The 19,609-nt window shown below is 34.6% G+C and overlaps 1 protein-coding gene across 1 annotated transcript in view; it reads left to right on the forward strand.

Moving 5' to 3' along the window:
* GALNT13 (polypeptide N-acetylgalactosaminyltransferase 13) overlaps positions 1 to 16,963 on the forward strand; it is a 560,096-nt gene extending 543,133 nt beyond the window's left edge. The window contains exons 12-13 of the mRNA XM_030327372.1: positions 3,959 to 4,093; positions 15,988 to 16,963. Of these exons, the coding sequence (XP_030183232.1) occupies positions 3,959 to 4,093; positions 15,988 to 16,128 (276 nt within the window). The 3' untranslated portion in view covers positions 16,129 to 16,963. The remainder of the gene's footprint in view (positions 1 to 3,958; positions 4,094 to 15,987) is intronic.
* The last annotated feature ends 2,646 nt before the right edge of the window (positions 16,964 to 19,609 follow it).

The raw sequence follows: 19,609 nt of genomic DNA on the forward strand, positions 1-19,609 counted from the left end.
ACATAGTGTTGGAAGTGCTAGCATCAGCAATCAGACAACAAAAGGAAATTAAAGGCATCAAAATTGGCAAAGATGAAGTCAAGCTTTCACTTTTTGCAGATGACATGATATTGTACATGGAACACCCAATAGACTCCACCAAAAGTCTACTAGAACTGATACATGAATTCAGTAAAGTCACAGGATACAAAATTAATGTACAGAAATCAGTTTCATTTTCATACAGTAATAATGAAGCAACAGAAAGACAAACAAACTGATTCCATTCACGATTGCACCAAGAAGCATAAATACGTAGGAATAAACCTAACCGAAGATGTAAAAGACCTGTATGCTGAAAACTATAGAAAGCTTATGAAGGAAATTGAAGAAGATACAAAGAAATGGAAAAACATTCCGTGCTCAATGATTAGAAGAATATTATTAAAATGTCAATACTACTCAAAGCAATCTACACATTCAATGCAATCCCAATCAAAATTGCACCAGCATTCTTCTCGAAGCTAGAACAAGCAATCCTAAAATTTGTATGGAACCACAAAAGACCCCGAATAGCCAAAATAATATTGAAGAAGACCAAAGCAGGAGGCATCACAATTCCAGACTTTAGCCTCTACTACAAAGCTGTAATCATCAAGACAGCATGCTATTGGCACAAAAACAGACACATAGACCAGTGGAACAGAATAGAGACTCCAGCATTGGACCCACAAATGTATGGCCAACTAATCTTTGACAAAGCAGGAAAGAATATCCAATGGAAAACAGTCTCTTTAACAAATGGTGCTGGGAGAACTGGACAACAACATGCAGAAGAATGACCTAGACCACTTTCTTACACCATTTACAAAAATAAACTCAAAATGGATAAAGGACCTGAATGTGAGACAGGAAACCATCAAAACCCTAGAGGAGAAAGCAGGCAAAAACCTCTCTGACCTCAGCCGCAGCAATTTCTTACTTGATGCATCTCCAAAGGCAAGGGAATTAAAAGCAAAAATGAACTATTGGGACCTGATGAAGATAAAAAGCTTCTGCACTGCAAGGAAACAATCAACAAAACTAAAAGGCAACTGACACAATGGGAGAAGATATTTGCAAATGACATATCAGACAAAGGGCTAGTATCCAAAATCTATAAAGAACTCACCAAACTCTACACCCAAAAAACAAATAATCCAGTGAATAAATGGGCAGAAAACATGAATAGACACTTCTCTAAAGAAAACATCCAGATAGCCAACAGGCACATGAAAAGATGCTCAACGTCACTCCTCATCAGGGAAATAAAAATCAAAACCACACTGAGATATCGCCTCACACGAGTCAGACAGAGTTGCTAAAATGAACAAATCAGGAGACTATAGATGGTGGAGAGGATGTGGAGAAACGGGAACCCTCTTGCACTGTTGGTGAGAATGCAAACTGGTGCAGCCACTCTGGAAAACAGTGTGGAGGTTCCTCAAAAAATTAAAAAAAATAGATCTACCCTGTGACCCAGCAATAGCACTGCTAGGAATTTACCCAAGGGATACAGGAGTGCTGATGCATAGGGCACTTGTACCCCAATGTTTGTAGCAGCACTTTCAACAATAGCCAAATTGTGGAAAGAGCCTAAGTGTCCATCAACTGATGAATGGATAAAAAAAATTATGGTTTATATACACAATGGAATAGGACTTGGCAATGAGAAAGAATGAAATATGGCCTTTTGTACTAATGTGGATGGAACTGGAGAGTGTTATGCTAAGTGAAATAAGTCATACAGAGAAAGACAGATACCATATGTTTTCACTCTTACGTGGCTCCTGAGAAACGTAACAGAAGACCATGGAGATGGGACAGGGGAAAAAAAAAAAAGTTAGGGAGGGAGGCAAACCATAAGAGACTCTTAAAAACTGAGAATAAACAGAGAGTAGATGGGGGGTGCGAGGGAGGGGAAAGTGGGTGATGGGCATTGAGGAGGGGACCTGTTGGGATGAGCACTGGAGGTTGTATGGAAACCAACTTGACAATAAATTTCATATTAAAAAAAGTCCATCCTTCCATTTACCACTGTGTAATAAAGTATGCTACTTACTTCAAGAAAAAAAATAGTAATCAAGCATAAAAATGAGATTCTCAGGTATGAAAAATAAATTAATCATATTAATTATTAGGATTTGTGAACAAATTAATGCCAGAAAATAAAGCACTATATACAGATTTTTTTAGGAAAAAAATTATCTGTGGACCAAGCATTTTAACATCAGTTAATTTTTTTTCAAGTGCAAAGGCCAAAGAAACATAATTTCAGGTACTATATGTATACAGGCTCAGAATATATTCTACAAATATATCTTTATTGAGTATAAATCACTTAAGATAGCTATTGATTGAATTAAAATTAGTAATCAAGGAAAAAAGAATGTGGTAAAGTTTCCAAACTATCATAAGAGACCTGAGGAAAAATCATTTTCAGGCTCTGATTGTATTCCTCAAACAAAATTAATGGCAAATGTGAATGCTTTGGTGTTTCCATTTACACTGGCATCTGTATACAACTAAAAGAAAATACTTCAATGTGGAAAATTATACTTCACATTAAAAACAAAAGATAAAAGAAATTTCTCCAGAAATTTCCCTCCTTCAAATCAAGGTCTCCTACTAAATTCAGCTATTAAATATGTTTGTATTAAATTGAATATTGTATTAATAAATACCATGTTTGGAAAGGATATAGTACTTATGTTTGATAGGTATTTCTTTTATTCTCTTGGTTACTCATAATTCCCATTAAAAGTGTGAGCATTAAAAAGTACAAAAGATAGGAAATTTTTTTCTGAGTGCCATACATCAAATCTATATTTTACATAGTTTAATTAAATGAATTTCATATACTTCTCAAGGTTTTATACTGTTGAGTAGAATGTACAACTTTTGTGAAGAATATCCTTATCATTGACTTTGCATTCTCCTCTTACCACTTGTGATTTTCAGAGAAGTCCTGAGTCTCGGTGAAGAGGCCAACCCCTTCAAGACTAACTTGTTTAGCTTACAGGCCAGGGCTCCAGCGTGTATAATTGATTTCTAGAGCTGACTTCCTCCAATTTTATCAGACTGCATTGGAAAACTAAAAGATCCTCATATGATCTTCCTTATTATATTCCCTCTTGACATTGCAAAGAAAAAAATACCCACAAAACACTGAACCATGCTTATCATAGCTAACAGAAGAAAATAACTTTTATAATTTAGGTACTTACTAACTCATGAACCTTCAATAATCAATGTTATAAATAAATTATTCATACCAGGAATTTAAAAAAAAGATTCTTATAGTATCAGTTTAAATTAGCTAACAATGAATCCACAATCCACCTTGACATTTGTTGGATATTTTGAGAATTGTAGCCAAGCCCAGCTATACAGTATAAGATAAGCAGAGAGCCTACCTTTAATGAGCTCTCTGGAGAAGCTAATTCTACAACCTTTGGAAACACACTGACAATATTTAATAAAATTTACATGATGTACCTATGGAAAGAAGGATTTAAACGTCTTTATGAAAGACATCATGAGCTCTATAGAGCTGGGGTACTGGTTGTATGGTGGTGAGAATAAGGAGTGCCCTTTGTTGAGCCCCATATGGTTAACAAAGTTTGTTTTATTGAACCAGTTGTATGATATATGAGACAAGTATAGTGCAGGAAATGTGGTGCCACCAAATAATAAGTATTTACTATTTTAGTTTATTAAACTGAGGCCTCACAAAAACTTTATGAAACAGATGACACTGCCTTATTTTGCAGTTCAGGGAAAGGACTCAGAGGTCAACTAGCTTTCTCAAGATCACACGGCAGACACTATTTGAAAACACAAGTTGATATCAATGCTTCCACAGAGAAATCTGCTATATTGTGGGGTTTCTTTTTGTTTTTAAGAAGATTATTTTATTAGCTGAATTTTATATTCCCAGGTGTTTTCTTATACTGCTGACAAAGAAATCCGAACTGATGATTTGTGCTTGGATGTGTCTAGACTCAGCGGACCTGTAATCATGTTAAAATGCCACCACATGAGAGGAAATCAGTTATGGGAATATGATGCAGAGGTACAGTATTTTCTTCAATTTACTTATCATTTAGTGCTTAAACTCATTTATATATTTCAAATACATTTAAATGCTAAGCTACTTTTTCTGCATTGGAAGAACTGTATTTTCAAGCATGCACGCCTCTATCTGATAGCATGAGGATGGTATAGCATATAAATAGGTTTTTGCCAAACTAGTCCACTAGTGTAAAACACGAATAAGGAAAGTAAATTCATTTTTATGTGCTTAAAATGTGTTATCACATGTACATGCTTCATATAAGTTAGGCAAGCGGCCAGCTACGCTTAGGTGAGAGGTATATATGAAGATGCGCATTACAGGACACTATCAGCAATATTTTCAAATTTAAAATTTTACAGCTTCCCAACTTAAAGGAAAAAAGAAAAAAGCTGATAAGATTAGCAAGAATGCTCTTTATAATGGTAAATACTTTGCAAAATTCGATAACCTAATTAGGTACATAATCAGCCAAGCAGCATTTCCTCAATGTAGTACATCTTTCTGATAGAAGAGAGGGAGAGAAAACAATAAAATTACTGTTGGGAATTTATAGCCAGGCTGTGTGTAAAAACCAGATCAACCATCAGATGGAGCTAATAAAAAAGAAATATTTTCTTCTCCATAAGGAAGTTGCCTTGAAACAGCTTCGGTCCTTTCCACTCCCTTTGCTTAACAAAATGAATTGGGTCATCCGTGTTACATTTTCCTCATTAAATGGTTGGTGATTTAAAATAAGAACTATTCTTGCAAGATAAATAATGCACTAGAGGTAAACAAATTTCACAAATGCACTGTTTAAGCCTAAAATACTCTGCAACTGTAACATTTTAAAAACCAATCTATAGTCGTTGGTATTATTGATATTGTAATAATGTCTTCTTTTAAAAAACTTTTTGAATGTCCTTCCAATTTGCATGATGTTGTAGTTTCTTAGCAGGAAAACTTACTGAATTTTTATGTAATTTGAAATTGATTATGTAGGGTTAAAATTTGGCTCCAAAATTTATATAATGAAGCTCTTTGGACATAAAATATTCTTCTTCTGTGACATAATTAAGGGCAAACATCCTGAATCATTCCAATAATGCACCAGTGTGTTCTATTCAGACTCATCTTCTCTGTACCTTGTTCACTCACCTTTGTCTGACCCCCATTTTTTCTCTTGAGCTATCATCATCACCACCCTTTATATTAAGACTGCAGAAGATACTTCCTTTAATAATACATGGGGGTAAACCTGGACCCTTGGCTCTCTCCTTCTGTACAGTACAGATAAATGTACAGATAAAGGAGAAATCCTACAAGTAGCATTTTTTTTAAATAAAACTTTATGTTGCTGTTGCTCTTTAGTTTTCGCAATGAACCCAGAACTTTATTGGCCTGGTGTTAAAAATTAAGAAATCTAGAATATGTATTTATAAGGAAAGGAGAAGGAGTATATGTACTTTTGATAAGGTAAAGCAGTGTTGAATTTCAGAGTACCACTTTTAATCTTCAAACTTTCCTTATTTTTTGAGTGGGCAACGGCTACTATGGTCATAACTCAGATTCTTTAATTTCTGAAATAACTATATTATTGGTACTTAGGTGTATATTTTGTTTACGTTTTTATCAGCCAGCAGTAAGACTGTTGAATACTAAGGGATTTTGAAAGAAAAGAGAAAAAAAAATAGATTGCTTCACCTAAGACAAATAGTTTTTGTAAATTTACTATTTTGGATGACTAGTAGTTAGCTACTGTAGTATTTTTATAGCATTGGAATATTTTGTGTCATGTAAACTTCATTTCTGGAACACACATAAAAAAGCTTATAATATTCCATAAATATTGAGAAATGTTTAGGTTTTAAAAGATCTGATCATAGTAATAATTATATAACATACTTTACCCTCCTATGTTTGTTTTTAAAATTAAATTGTGATGTTCAACTTGTCTAAAATTAATATTTAAGTCATAGTATCGATTTTTTGCCAAATTTATGAGTGCATAAATCATACTGTGGAGAGGTCATAAGAGAATAGAATAATTGTAGGAATAATGAATCACCTTTCTGGAATTTTCAGCTTTGAAATAAGACTGATTTTATTTGTAAAAAAGTCAGAAGAATAGAGACTTTTTTTTAAAAGAAATTTAAATCTAATACTTAGTCTACAGAACAGTCCCAACTCCTACCACTCAAAGTGTGATTCTCAGACTAGGAACATCACCTGGGAACTTTTTGGAAATTTGGAATTTTACAAGACTATATCGGAGTCTGCATCTTAACAAATCCCCAAGTCATTTACATACATATTAAAGTTTGAGAAGGTCTAGACAGTGGCCAAACATCTACTTATCTTCCTTAGTCTTTTTATAAACTGTTGGAATTATTGCAAAGTTAAGAAAAGGCATAAACATACTTTGGAAAATGACAGGCCTTCAGGAGAGATGGGGGAGGGATAGGGAGTAAAGGGTGAGAGATGCTGGGAAAGAGGAGTCATTGCCAAGTAGTGCTGGTCTTCTGGCATCCACCCTGTGGGAAGTAGAAAGTGGTACTTGCTGCTTCTTTAATTCAGTTATTTATCTACTGCTATCAAAGGCAGAATTAGTTTTCTTTGAGGAACCTGAGGGTGGTATACTATCAAAGCAGAATAAAACTTGGTGGAGTTCACAGGATTACAAGAGCTGAAACTTTTCTTAAAGTTCTCTTCGTTCAGCCTTTATCAGGCAGGAAGTAAGCACAAAGATCACACTGCCAGCGATGGGGGCAGACATGACATTCTAATATAGTAATTGAAGAAAGCTAGTGACTGGTACAACCGCAAGTCTCACAGTGCGTACAACTGAAACATTCCATCACCTCATCTCCCATAGCACTTTCAATTTTAGAAAAGTCATTAATAGGAGAATTATTAGAAAATCCAGAGAAAAATTCAAACAGTATCATAAAGCCTCAAAACATGGAGCCTCTCCAGTTTGTTTGCTTCTTGGGTGAGTGAAGGGAACAGCGAAGGGAATGAAATTTAGAGTGTCTATAACTTCATCTGTTTTCTCAAAAAATTCTAATAGTAGTCCTGTAAGATATTATTATTATTTGTATTCTTTATATTAGTAAATGTAAGCTTACAGTGTTAAAACAGTTTCTCTAGGTTTTAGACCCCAGGTTTCTGGCACCGAATCCAGCAATTTTTCCACTACCCTACATTGCCTTTTGAGGTCACTGAAAAACTAGGAACAATTTGATGCTTTTAATGATGCTGATCTGATAAGCTAAACGTGTATTACTATAAATGAAAGGGATTAAATATCATCAATTATCAATTGGTTAAATAAAATTTACCAATTTTACTCACATAGAATTTCTCCTTTCCTTAATATTTGGAAAGATGTTCTGCAATAGACTATTTAGACGAACAGTCATAAAACCACTTTGTCAGTATGGTCTAATTGCTTACGAACTTTATACATATTCATAATTTAATATCTAATTGGTTCTCCTTTTATTTGAGTGAAACTAAGCACATGTTGGCAACAGATACATGTCTTCGGCCAACTTTAATTTGAAACATAGAATTTTTCACTTTCTTAATATTTTTTTTAATACAGCCATGAATTTAATTCGGTATCACTTTATACCTGGCTAAACATGTTCAGTTTGGGGGCAACTGAGCATCACCAACAAAACTACAAGATCCTCACCTGGTCTATAACCTCTTAAATCAATTACCCGAACACTATGGTGCTATGAAAGCAACTGCCACAGAATTAGAACAAAAAAGAAAAAAAAATCTAAATTTCATCGCACTGAAACATTTTAAAAATTATTTTTATAAAGTTGTCATCCATCCATTCTATTCTACTTAGATTTCCTTATATTCAATTTGAACATTGCAGTTGTGTTCCAATGCATTTGAAATTTACATTTTCTGACAATAAGCGCATATAATTACATTTCTCTTTGAACATTCAAGCAGCTATATACAGTGTAAGAATCTAATTTTAGGACAGAGCACTTATGCTCAACAAACACTACGCAACAAAGAAAAAATAAGGGAGCAAAATATGATGCTAAAAATAAGTCTTGTTTTTCATGTGACTGAGCAAGTTGACTGAAAAAATGAATTCAATATCCATCTGTATCAAATGTTTCCCAGAGTCACAAGATAAGGGATTTTTTTCAGTAGGTAAAATATGTTGGACTGATATTTACTGAAATCACAGAAGCTTATATTTAGACTTTACCTAACACCTCCTCCTTTTACCTTCATCAGAAAGCAGGTAAATGGCAATATAATTTCAAGGTAAGTAATCTATAATGGCAACCCAGCCATTTCCCTGTGTAGCACTCCTAATAAAAACAGTGACTCAATTTACCTTTAGAAGGCTGTGTATATCTGACTAGTGTTACCTTTCCACATTCCCATTGTCCCATAGCTGTGGTTTCTTATGTAGACTCAATTAGTGAATAGGAATTTCAATAGTTTAGTATTGTAATTTTAGTTCTTGTTTCTGAAACATTTACACTCATTTTTTTTTTTAGAATACTCATATTCTGTTCTAATGAAACACAGTTCACCATGTCAGGAGATCATACTTAATATTTTGAATGACAACTTCATTATATATTACTCTTTAAATAATTATTATTTCATACTTTATCAATAGGGGAAATCTTACTGCCTTTGCTATTGAATATAACATTGTTTTTGCTTATTATATATAACAATCGAATTTCATTTTAAATTTTTAACTTTCTAAACTAAATTTTAGTAAGGAATCTTTTAAACTGAAGCCTGTATGATTGATTGGTTCTTTAACCGACCAGGCAGTCACTTCTATTCATTCATTAAATTATCAAGTTTTTCACTTAGTGCTTTCTAATAAAGAAGATGTAAAAGTATGACCTAATTTTATAATTCTTACTTTGTCATTAAACTCGTTTTCTTAGTCTGAAGTCACTTGGCTTTCAGTAGTAATTATCTTTTCAAAAGGGTAGATTTAGGGATACTCCATGCATGACACATCCTGTCTTAGATAGCAAAACATATGTATATGTTTAAAGACAGGAATTATTTTCTTATACATCTTTAAATAGTATAATTCAAATTTTGTAAATCCCAGAAAATACTAATATTTTATACTTCAAAGGAAAATGATTAAGTAAGGTTATAAACAAAAACCAATCCTGGCTTAGGGTTCATCTTACCTTGTTTTCCAGCCAATATTTTAAATAAAGCAATAGGAAGATATTCGGCAGTATGCTTCATGTCAGCCTGTATGTCACATTACCTTCAAAACTGAATTAACATGACAGTCCTCCAAAGTTGTGAGAGGCATTTGCAACAAGTACGATAAGGGCTGATATGCTTAATAAAGAGTATTTCATAGAAAATAAAAAGTATACTTAATATAAAACTATGCAAGGTCTTGAATAATCAGCACAGGAGAAATATTTCAATTAACTTTCTCTTTCATTGTCATTGGCTATTTAGAACTATCAGAAATACGTAAATAAAAAAAATCATTTCACATGTGTTCTTATATTATTTCTCTATCCTGTCTCTGTCGAGAAATGTTTTTAATGGAACACACAACACTGGTGTAGATGTAGTAAGACTGACACCCATGTAGTATCCTAGCATATAATAAGCATGAGAAATGTTAGCTGCTACTGCTATTATTACAAAACAAGTATCGTAGATTTTTTTTAAACTTTGCTAGTATGTATTAAAAGGTTTATACCTTTTGATCTTGTGATTTCACTTCAAGAATAATTTATAAATAAGTGACTATACATGTGGAGAGAGATGTTCAGAGGTGTTTATGAAAACATTATTTATAATAGCTCCAAATTGGAAAGATACTCCCCCAAATGGAAAAGGGAAATGATTTTTGGCAAATCTACTTTGTAGAAATTGTGTAATTCTTATGTTTTTAGATTATTTGAATACAGAATAAGAAAGATCACGATAAAGTGGAAGGATATTTCATTAGACGAATATAAATTTGAATATGAGCACTAAAAATAACTAGAAAACACATAAAATATTAATCATTGAGAAACACTGAGAAAAAATAAGTAAACTACACTTATTTTTCAAACAAATGAAAACTCAATGTTTTTGTGGGTTTTTTTTAAATAAAAAATACTTTTTATCCCAATGGGATTATTTGAGATTTCTAATTTTTCTTCTGGCTTAATGGCTTTAAAAAATTTTTAACATTTATTCATTATTGAGTGATAGAGACAGAGCATGAGCAGGGGAGGGGCAGAGGAGGGGGAAACACAGAATCCAAAGCAGGCTCCAGGCTCTGAGCTATCAGCACAGAGCCCAACGCAGAGCTCGAACTCACAAACCATGAGATCATGACTTGAGCTGAAGTCAGAGTCCCAACTGACTGAGACACTCAGGCACCCCCTTACTGGCTTTTCAGAAGCACCAGGAGTGAAAGTTCTTTGAATGTTTTTCATGGTCACTCATGTGATAAACACTTTAGGGGAAATATTATAATAGTATTTTTTATGGAAAATTTTATACTGTATTTATGCTCTGGAGTTATATTTCCTGCAAATAGGTAAAGCAAGTTTTGTTTTGTTTGAATTCAAGGAAAACTTTATAATTCATTTTTCGTTTTAATAAAAGATGAAATTCACAATCACGAACACTAAAGTCTTTGATGTTAACATGACATTTACCAAGAAAAATTTATTATGAAAAGAAACATCACTGAAGATAGAGGATTATCAAGTTTAGGAATTTTCAACAGTATAGATAGGAAATTCAAGTTGGGCTAAATATATATATATACACACACATACACATATATGTATATATAAAATCTTAAATATAAATTATATATATGACAATCATATATATAATATATACATGTTATCCTTTGTAGATTTATAAATCATTTGTCTACAATTTTACTATAGACACTAAGTCCTTGAAATAGAAAATCCAATGATTTGTGTCCATTAAGCAGCAAAAGAGATGTAGTTTAATTTTAACAGAGTTTATTTTCTGCATTGGCCTTTCATAAGTGTTTCAGTCAGAACTTATGAAGAGCCTCCTGTGGGCAGGCACTAGGCTTGATGTATATAGTTATAGTTCCTGGCCTTCCTGGAGCTAATGCTCCTGAGGAGGCAATAGACCGAAAACAAGAAACAAATTAATTACAAATTGTGTTTGGAGAATTAGGTCAAATTAAGAGCCCAAGTGGAGCTGACCTTTTCTTTTTCCTCTCTTCATTAACTTGCTAATTGACATTTAGATGAATTTGGCAATGCACATGTGCAACACTTTTAACACAGGTCAGCTGCATGAAAACATGGTGGGAACAATTTGAGTACCATACTGTACAAAGTAAAGCAAAACATTAAATCAATATATTCTCCCCTGGATTCTTCCCTGGCATCTGTTCAAGTTTAGGGCAAAGGAGTGAGGAACTCACAAACCATAACTGAAAAAACTCTGGGTATTCAACAATTTTGAATATCTACTCACAAAATAACCCACTTAGCACCATAAAAAAATATTTTTGTCACTAGAGTGAACATTGAGAACATACCTTTTCTGTCCAAAATAACCTTTCGCTCAAAATGTTTCAACATCTGATCTCAGGCTCTGCTCCATCTTCCCAGTCTTATCTTCATTTGCTCCTACTTAATACAGTTGATACTAAAGTCATCTAAAAGGATGTGGCTCTTAGCTTCATGGATGCAATTATTATGACGTGTGCCTTCCATCCTTACCCAGTAGAAATTGTATGTTGCCAAGAATGATTGATTTATTACTGCCTTTGTACTTGATTTTGTCATTATTCATTATTTTCTTTGTCAAACAGACCCACACTCTTCTTCACATAATCACCCAGTCCTGTCTCTCAGTAAGCAAAGTAGCTGATGGCTCCCAGAAGCCCACTGTGGAAACATGTAATGATAGCCCTTTGCAAAAATGGCTACTAAGAAACTATACAAGAATGGAAGTTTTTAGAAATATTTTTGAGAATCCTACTGATTACATTCTCTAATAAGTCTTGTAAATTTGTTTTGCAGACTGTTAAATTTATTTTACTATTTTTGTTATGTTCTATTATTGAAATCTAGAAATTCTTTAAAATGTACTTAAGAAAAATCTTTATGTGCTATTTCTCCACGGAGTTACTTTTCTGTCTTTTACTTTTAGCTGCTTATTAATTTGGAGGCTGACTATATTAAGAAGTGTTTGGTCAATTATTAATAGACATTTTCCAGTTTTTACTTTATTTCAAATATTTATATATGCATAAATATAATTAATGGAATACATTATGACATTAGCTTTCTTAGGCTAACTATAGTCATGTTTATATAATAGATTTTGCATTAGAGCTAAAAATAATCAATTAAAAAAAACATAGCCAAAACTATGGATTGTTTTGGGGACATTAAAATTAATTAATCTTGTTAATTTTTTATTCAGATACTTCCATTGTGTGCAGATTTAGGGTAGCTTTTCTAGAATTTATTATTTTAACCTGAAGCGTGAAGGAAATGCATTTTTGAAAACTAAAATGTAATTTTCAGTAAGTTTATAACATAAATTATATCTAAGATTTTCTTTGTGGTTGGCTAAGTGATACAATAAAAGCTTTTTAAAAATTATACCTTTTATCACCTGTGTGATTTGTGAATATCTTCTCAGTAAGCAATGAAAAGAATCGTTATTCAGTTTAAGTCAAAAAACCAGTATGGAATTCTTATAAAGAGTGCAAATAAGAACATGTCCTAGTTCTTGATCTTAAAGGGATTATCGTCCTGTAAATAAAGGACATTACATTGTGCAATAGCTTCCTATGAGAACAGATGGGAAGTTAGGGCATTATTCTGGTTCGAATGAACCAGTTCAAGTTGTTAGTAGAAGACACAATGGAGCTTGGAATGCTCAGTGACAAGGCTGAATGGGGTATGGAGACGAGTGAAGACAAGGGGCATTACTTACATTAGAACTACATTCGAGACGTGTTAGAAAGCTGGGAAAGTTTGGACGTTTTGCACAGAGAACTTGTGTACAAGGTAATTTACATGTATTATCTTAGTTTGTTTTAAAAGCCTACCTGGCAGTGTAATGCCCAAAAGGGGTCTTCTTAGAGTTAACTTGACACTTAGTGTCCCAAGTTTATTTACATAATTCTAGGGCAGAAACCACGACTTGCTTCTGTCAGCAGACCCTGCAGCAGTTCATCTAGCCTTAGGGGAGCTAGCTCTTCAACAGGTGACAGCCCTCTGTGAAGGGATGAGAGCCATATCAGGGTGGTGTGGCAACCACCCTTGAAGCACTGAACACGTATGTATGTAACCACTCCATAGGCCCAGCTCTGAGGAACCCAAAAGAGTATGCAAAACTACAAGCCTTGGTGCTTAGAGATGCCCAGGATTTCGTTTCCTATCAGGTGTTTATAATGCGGCGTGTCAGATACAGATGCAGTTTATCATTCAGAGGTTATTTTTAATGTTGCCTAGAAACATGTTAACATTGTTACCCTTATCAGATCACTAAGGGGGATCACAGTTATATAGTTGAATAAAGGTTAAATTTGTTAAGCAGATGGGAAAAGAGCATTTTTAAATACTCATATGTATAGTTAAGCATTTTCTGATAAAGAATCGGGTCCTCAGAATGATTTGGCGGCTTGCCCAAGTGTTCATGGCTGGTAACTGGGGCAACAGGAATTCAAACTGAGGTCTACCTGACCCTAAAAGGTCTGGTCTTTCTACTGCCCTACATTAAAAAGGAGAGGTTTTTGGTGAGTTCTTTGTTATCTTTACAGTGGTGGCTTTTGACTATTAACGAATTCCTTCAAAGAAAATACTTTTTAGGAAAATATACTAATATTGTGTAAATTATCATTATGTACTTGATAAGCTGATCCTTAAAGTCACATTTAAAAAAAAATCTAATGGAAGCAATCAAGGCTAAATTGCTTTTTTTGAAAGAGGACATGTATATACGAAGGACCTCAGGTAAGTAACAAGAATAAAGAATATTTTGTTGATTTTAATGAAAATTTTCTAGAAAAAATGTTTTGTTTTTCAAGTTGGTTGCTGGTTCATTAGCCAACAGCATAATTTCTAGCATCATAAGCCATCTTCTGGCATCATCATCCATCTTCTTGCCTATATTTTGCCATTTCATTTTCTCGCTCTTTTTAGTATAAATAGCTTGATTTCATGTATTGAAAGAGCAACAAAGGCCTCAATCTTGAAATCTTCTTCACGTTTAATAGCCTTGTGCTTTTAATTTCCTGCTTGTTGTCTATTAAGCATCCCCCACAAGCCTATTTTCCATCCCATCTCTTCTCAGGACAGTGCAGTCCAGGGTATTTGCAGTCCTAATCCAAACAAATTACAACTGTGCAGGCAGTGTTTCTCCACCATTTTTATTTCATGCCCCCCACCTTTTTTTTTTTTTTGAGAGAGAGGGTGTGTATGCACACAGGGGAATGGACAGAGAGAATCTTAGGCAGCACAGACCCCTATGCAGCTAAATCTCAGAACTGTGAGATCATGACCTGAGCCAAAATCAAGAACTGGGTGCTGCATTGACTGAGCCACCCAGGTGCTCCCTCCACATTTTTAAAATCCAACTTTCAGTGTAATATCAAGATCCACCCCCCACTTCCCCCAAAAAGACTTGTCTACCTTTAATTTTGGTATTTGCAACAAAAATATAATGTGTGCTTTTTTTCAAGATATACCGGCAAATCACCTGCCATATGTTCAAACACTTTTCTTCAGGTTGGGAGTTTTTCCATATAAGAGGATTCTAGGCATTGCCCATGAAACTGAGCAGAAATTTATATAATTTATGTGCATAAGTCAATATGCATAAAACATGTGGATTTAAAATGTATGTTTGAAAAGTTTAAAAGTATGATTTCAAAATATAAATGTGAACTTGGGGCTCCTGGGTGGCTCAGTTGGTTAAGCATCCAACTCTTGTTTTGGCTCAGGTCATGATCTCATGGTTCCTGAGTTTGAGCCCTGCACCAGGCTCTGTGCTGACAGCGCAGGGCATGCTTGGATTCTCTCTCTCTGTCCCTCTCCTGCTCATGTTCTCTTTCTTTCTCGCTCTCTCAAAATAAATAAAACTTTAAAAAATTATATAAATGTGAACTCAAAAGACAAAATATGTGATGACTGGTTTCACATGGTACAATTACTGAAATTACATTTCAGCATTTGGGTACTGAGAGGATGCTTATTAATGAAAATCATTATTTTGCTGAAAGTAAAATATAGATATAAGATTTTAAAATATATGCCCATAACATCCCTTTTTATATTTGGCACTGACATTTTTAATATGCTTAAAAATGGAAACCAAAACATGGTGAGCATACTATCAAGTTCTTTGTTGCTATGATAATCATTCTTCTACACTGAATGTCTCATAGGCACAGATACTATGGTGTGTTTAGTATTTTGAAATGGGAACATCTCTAGCAGTTTTGTTCATTTGGGTCACAGCTGTGACATCTCTTTGCATGTTTACCAAATGGTTACTGAAGAACACACGCCTAAGAAAACGAAGGCTTTGTGAAAGCATGTTAATATTTGCAGCCCTCAAGTGAACTCAGAGCTCACAAATGGGCTTTTTGCAAAGGAGCCTGAATTCTTGGCAATGCATGATAAAGGTCAGCCAATTTCCTTAACCATCTGCAGATAAAGGTGCATTAGACAATGATGAAACTGTAACACTAAAAGTTATATAATAATTCAGAGCCACATGCACAGTTTGATTCACAAACATACAGATCACTGGGTTTACAGTAAAAAAATAAGGGATTTTAAAAAGAGATTTAATCTGATGAGCTAGTGAAGTTCAAGATAAAATAGGTTGCACTGATTATTGGTTATCTTTTACAGAGACTCACCTTGAGGCATGTTAACAGTAACCAATGCCTCGATGAACCTTCCGAAGAAGACAAAATGGTGCCTACCATGCAGGACTGTAGTGGAAGCAGATCCCAACAATGGCTGCTAAGAAACATGACCTTGGGGGCATGAAGATCGTTTCCCCAAAGCCGTGGAAGTGTCTACACTTTTGTTTTTCCATTATTTCAATTAGGGAAAAATATTAACTTTGCTGAGTGGGAAGTTTTAAAATCCTTTTAGTATTCTAAAATACAGTTGTTTATAATTCATTTTTAGGAATGTTTGCTTATTTCCCTACTAAAATTTGTATCTGATCAAAGAAGCACATAAAATACATAAATAACAGCAAACTGTTATTAAACATCAGAACAACTTGAAAAAGAAATTGTGTTTGCTTTAAAAAGAAATCTTTACTGCCCTCATCTCACAAGATTAGTCAGGGGCTTGTTTTAATTTTGTTCTTGTCCTAGTGATTGAAAGAGAAACAATGTAAATGCCTTATGAAATATCTTCATTAGGATAGATTATCAAATGTTTTTAAAACTCACTCCGTTTCTAATGGACCTTCATGGAAACATGTTGAATTTCTGTGTCAACAAGGCCACGAATTATTTCTGAGCAGTGAATGCATCGTACAAAATAAGTTTCAATTTTGTAGGAAAAAATTAAATTGGATATTGACTTCTCACAGAGTCCTCATAAAAGCATCACAGTTACACAGAATAGAGGAGAGTTTGAAAGTTCAATTTAAAGGGCATGAAATCAGAAGAAACTAGTTAGGCATTGAGGGGGGCAAGGTGAAGCTAAGGTGAAAAAAAATAAATCATTTTAAAAGATATTCTGTTTGGGTTGCAATCACTCCTAACATAGTTTGAGCGTAACCATCATCTTGGTCCCAGAGTTGATGCCAGAAACTCAATTTTTAACCACTGCCTCTGTGTCGCATAAACTACATAAACCCTTTTCACTCTAGAGCATGACTGGTCTCTTAGGCTATACAGAATTGTAGGGAAGGGTAGAGTATTATCCATAATTTTTAATTCTATTGCATTTAAAAAGATTCTAGTTAGGTCACTATTACCACTTTAACTTCATGTTTTAAAAAACAATGCAGTACTATCAGAATTTCATTGCCATGCAACAGTACCTAAGGTTTTCATCATCAGGGGAATGAACTCAATAAACATCCATTAAACTTTTCTTCTAATTAAACTGCTTAAAGTCATTTGCCATAAACTGTAGTTCAAGAGCACAATCATAACTAGGCTAGCTTCACATGTTCTTTTTCCATCTTAAAACTCTTTGTGTTCAAAATCCATGAGTAGAAGACGTGAAAAGGAAGGGAAATCTGAGATGTGTGCTAGTAAGTTTTAGTATCTGATACCATTTAAAATGCCCGTAGAGTTGCTCAATATATCTTATTCATTAGAAGTACACTCGGCTGCTTAAAAGAAATTTGGGGGAAAAATGAAAGCATCCTCTGGAACGGCAGATGCTCCATCTCTGGCCCTCATCTTAAAAATCTCAGAGAGACTTTTTAATCAGTTTTTCTACACATAAACCCTCTGTTTTTGCCTCTCTCTCTCTCTCTCTCTCTCTCTCTCTCTCTCTCCACACACACACACACACACACACACACACACACACACACACACACACACACACACACAGCTTTATAATGAAAAGGAGGACACTTTCTGAAGGCCAGTAAACTTTTGTATGACTTTCTTAGCTAGCATCCCTTTCTCTTTTGGCTGTATACTGGTACAAATCTAAAGAAGATTTCTACAACCTGAAGCATTTCAGGTTTACTCCTTCAAGTGTACATACATACCCCTTACCTCACGGTGTCTTGGAATCCCTGATCTCCCAAAAATTATAAACAAAAGTTTGACTGTTGGGGCATAATGTTTTGAGAAAAGAATCTATAGCTTCCAGCAAACTTCAAAGGAACTATGACTTCCAAGAACCAGTGAACCACTGCCTTAAATTGATAGTGTCCTCACAAGACAACCGAAGCCTGAGTTAACAATCACATTTTCCATTTTGCTCTCTTTGCCTCCTGTCTTGACTAAAATACAGTAAAATGTCCCTGCACTGTGTTCTTCTTTAAACTTGAAAAGCTCAAACACTCAAGGATTCTTTATGCTATCTGTTCCAATTATGGATTTGCCAATAAAAATGCTTAGGTTATCTACAAAGTGGACAATGGCAAATTTTTAAAAATACAGCTGCTCCACAGAAACTGAATTTGACCCACTGTGGCAGCATTTTTAACATATGAAAGTCCATTATATAGCAACAATACAGGAAAAATTAAAACTGTAAATTTCATGCCACAGAAGATTTTCAAAGAACACTCAGATGGTTTCAACACATTGTATCACAGTGTCTAATAAAAAAGGCATAAAATGTTATAAAACACCAAAACCCAGAAAGCAATGACTAACACTCAATTTAAACAAAAATACTTATTGTATGCAATACAGAAAACTAAAAATGACAGTTGGATTCACAATACATGTTATCTGTGGGGCTAGACTAATAGATAATTTCAAATGTTTTCAAACTTCCCCTTCTAAAGTTTTCCCCACCACACTGAATGCCAATTCCAACCTTCCCGATGTTCAGATCCAGAACCTTAAGTCACTTGATTCCTCTGTTCTTTCAACTTTCATCTAATCCATCAGCAAGTTCCCTTGATTCTATCTCTGAAATATAACCAGAAACCAAGGACTTACCACGACATCCACGGTGTGCCACCACCTCTAACTTTTTAAATTGTGATAGGGTTGTAATTTGGTTCCCCGATTTCCCAGCCCTTGCCTCTTACAGTCTCTATCAAATACAACAGCCATAGTGAGTTTGTTAGACGTAAATTTGGTTGGGTCACTTCTCTGCTCACGACCCTGCAAGGACTTTCCATGTCTCTCTAACCAAACTTCTTACGGTGTTCTTCAAGTTCCTTGGTGAACTACAGCTCTGAACTCACGCATGCGCGCTTGATTCCACACCCCCTCGCCGCGCCCCCCCCACCCCCCCACCCGCAAGCACTCATTTCTGACTGCATCTGCTCAAGTGCCCCCTTACTTGCTCCACTCTGGCTGCCAAGCAACTGTCCCTGCTATTGTTTGGCTCCCTGTGCCCCTCAGAGTTCTCTCACCTCACTTTCTTTAGGTGTTTGTCCAAGTATTATCTCATCAGTAATGCAAACTCTTCTCCCCCGTGTCCTCCCAATCCCCTGTGTGTTCTCTGACAAACTAAATTTGCTTCCTTATTTTCTGTCTACCCTTTCACGTCTCCCCACTCCCCAACATTCTCATTACACACCCTAGGATATAAACCCCCTAAGGCCAGTTTTGGCCAGTTTTATTCACTGTGGTATCCCCAGCATCTAATATAGTTCTGGGCACAAAGTAAGTATTCTTTAAATATTTCTTGAATTAATGAACTGAAAAATGTGTGTTAAAGTTGCTAAGTGCTACTGTATCATATTTTTTGCACAGTATTTTAAATTTTAAAATAAAATCTAGTAATATATTTAGACAAGATTTGCATAGCTTTGTCTCCAAATGATAATTTTCTTCCTAATATTCTTTACATTAAAGTATGG

Source organism: Lynx canadensis, chromosome C1 (assembly GCF_007474595.2).
Source record: "Lynx canadensis isolate LIC74 chromosome C1, mLynCan4.pri.v2, whole genome shotgun sequence".
Lineage (NCBI taxonomy): Eukaryota > Metazoa > Chordata > Mammalia > Carnivora > Felidae > Lynx > Lynx canadensis.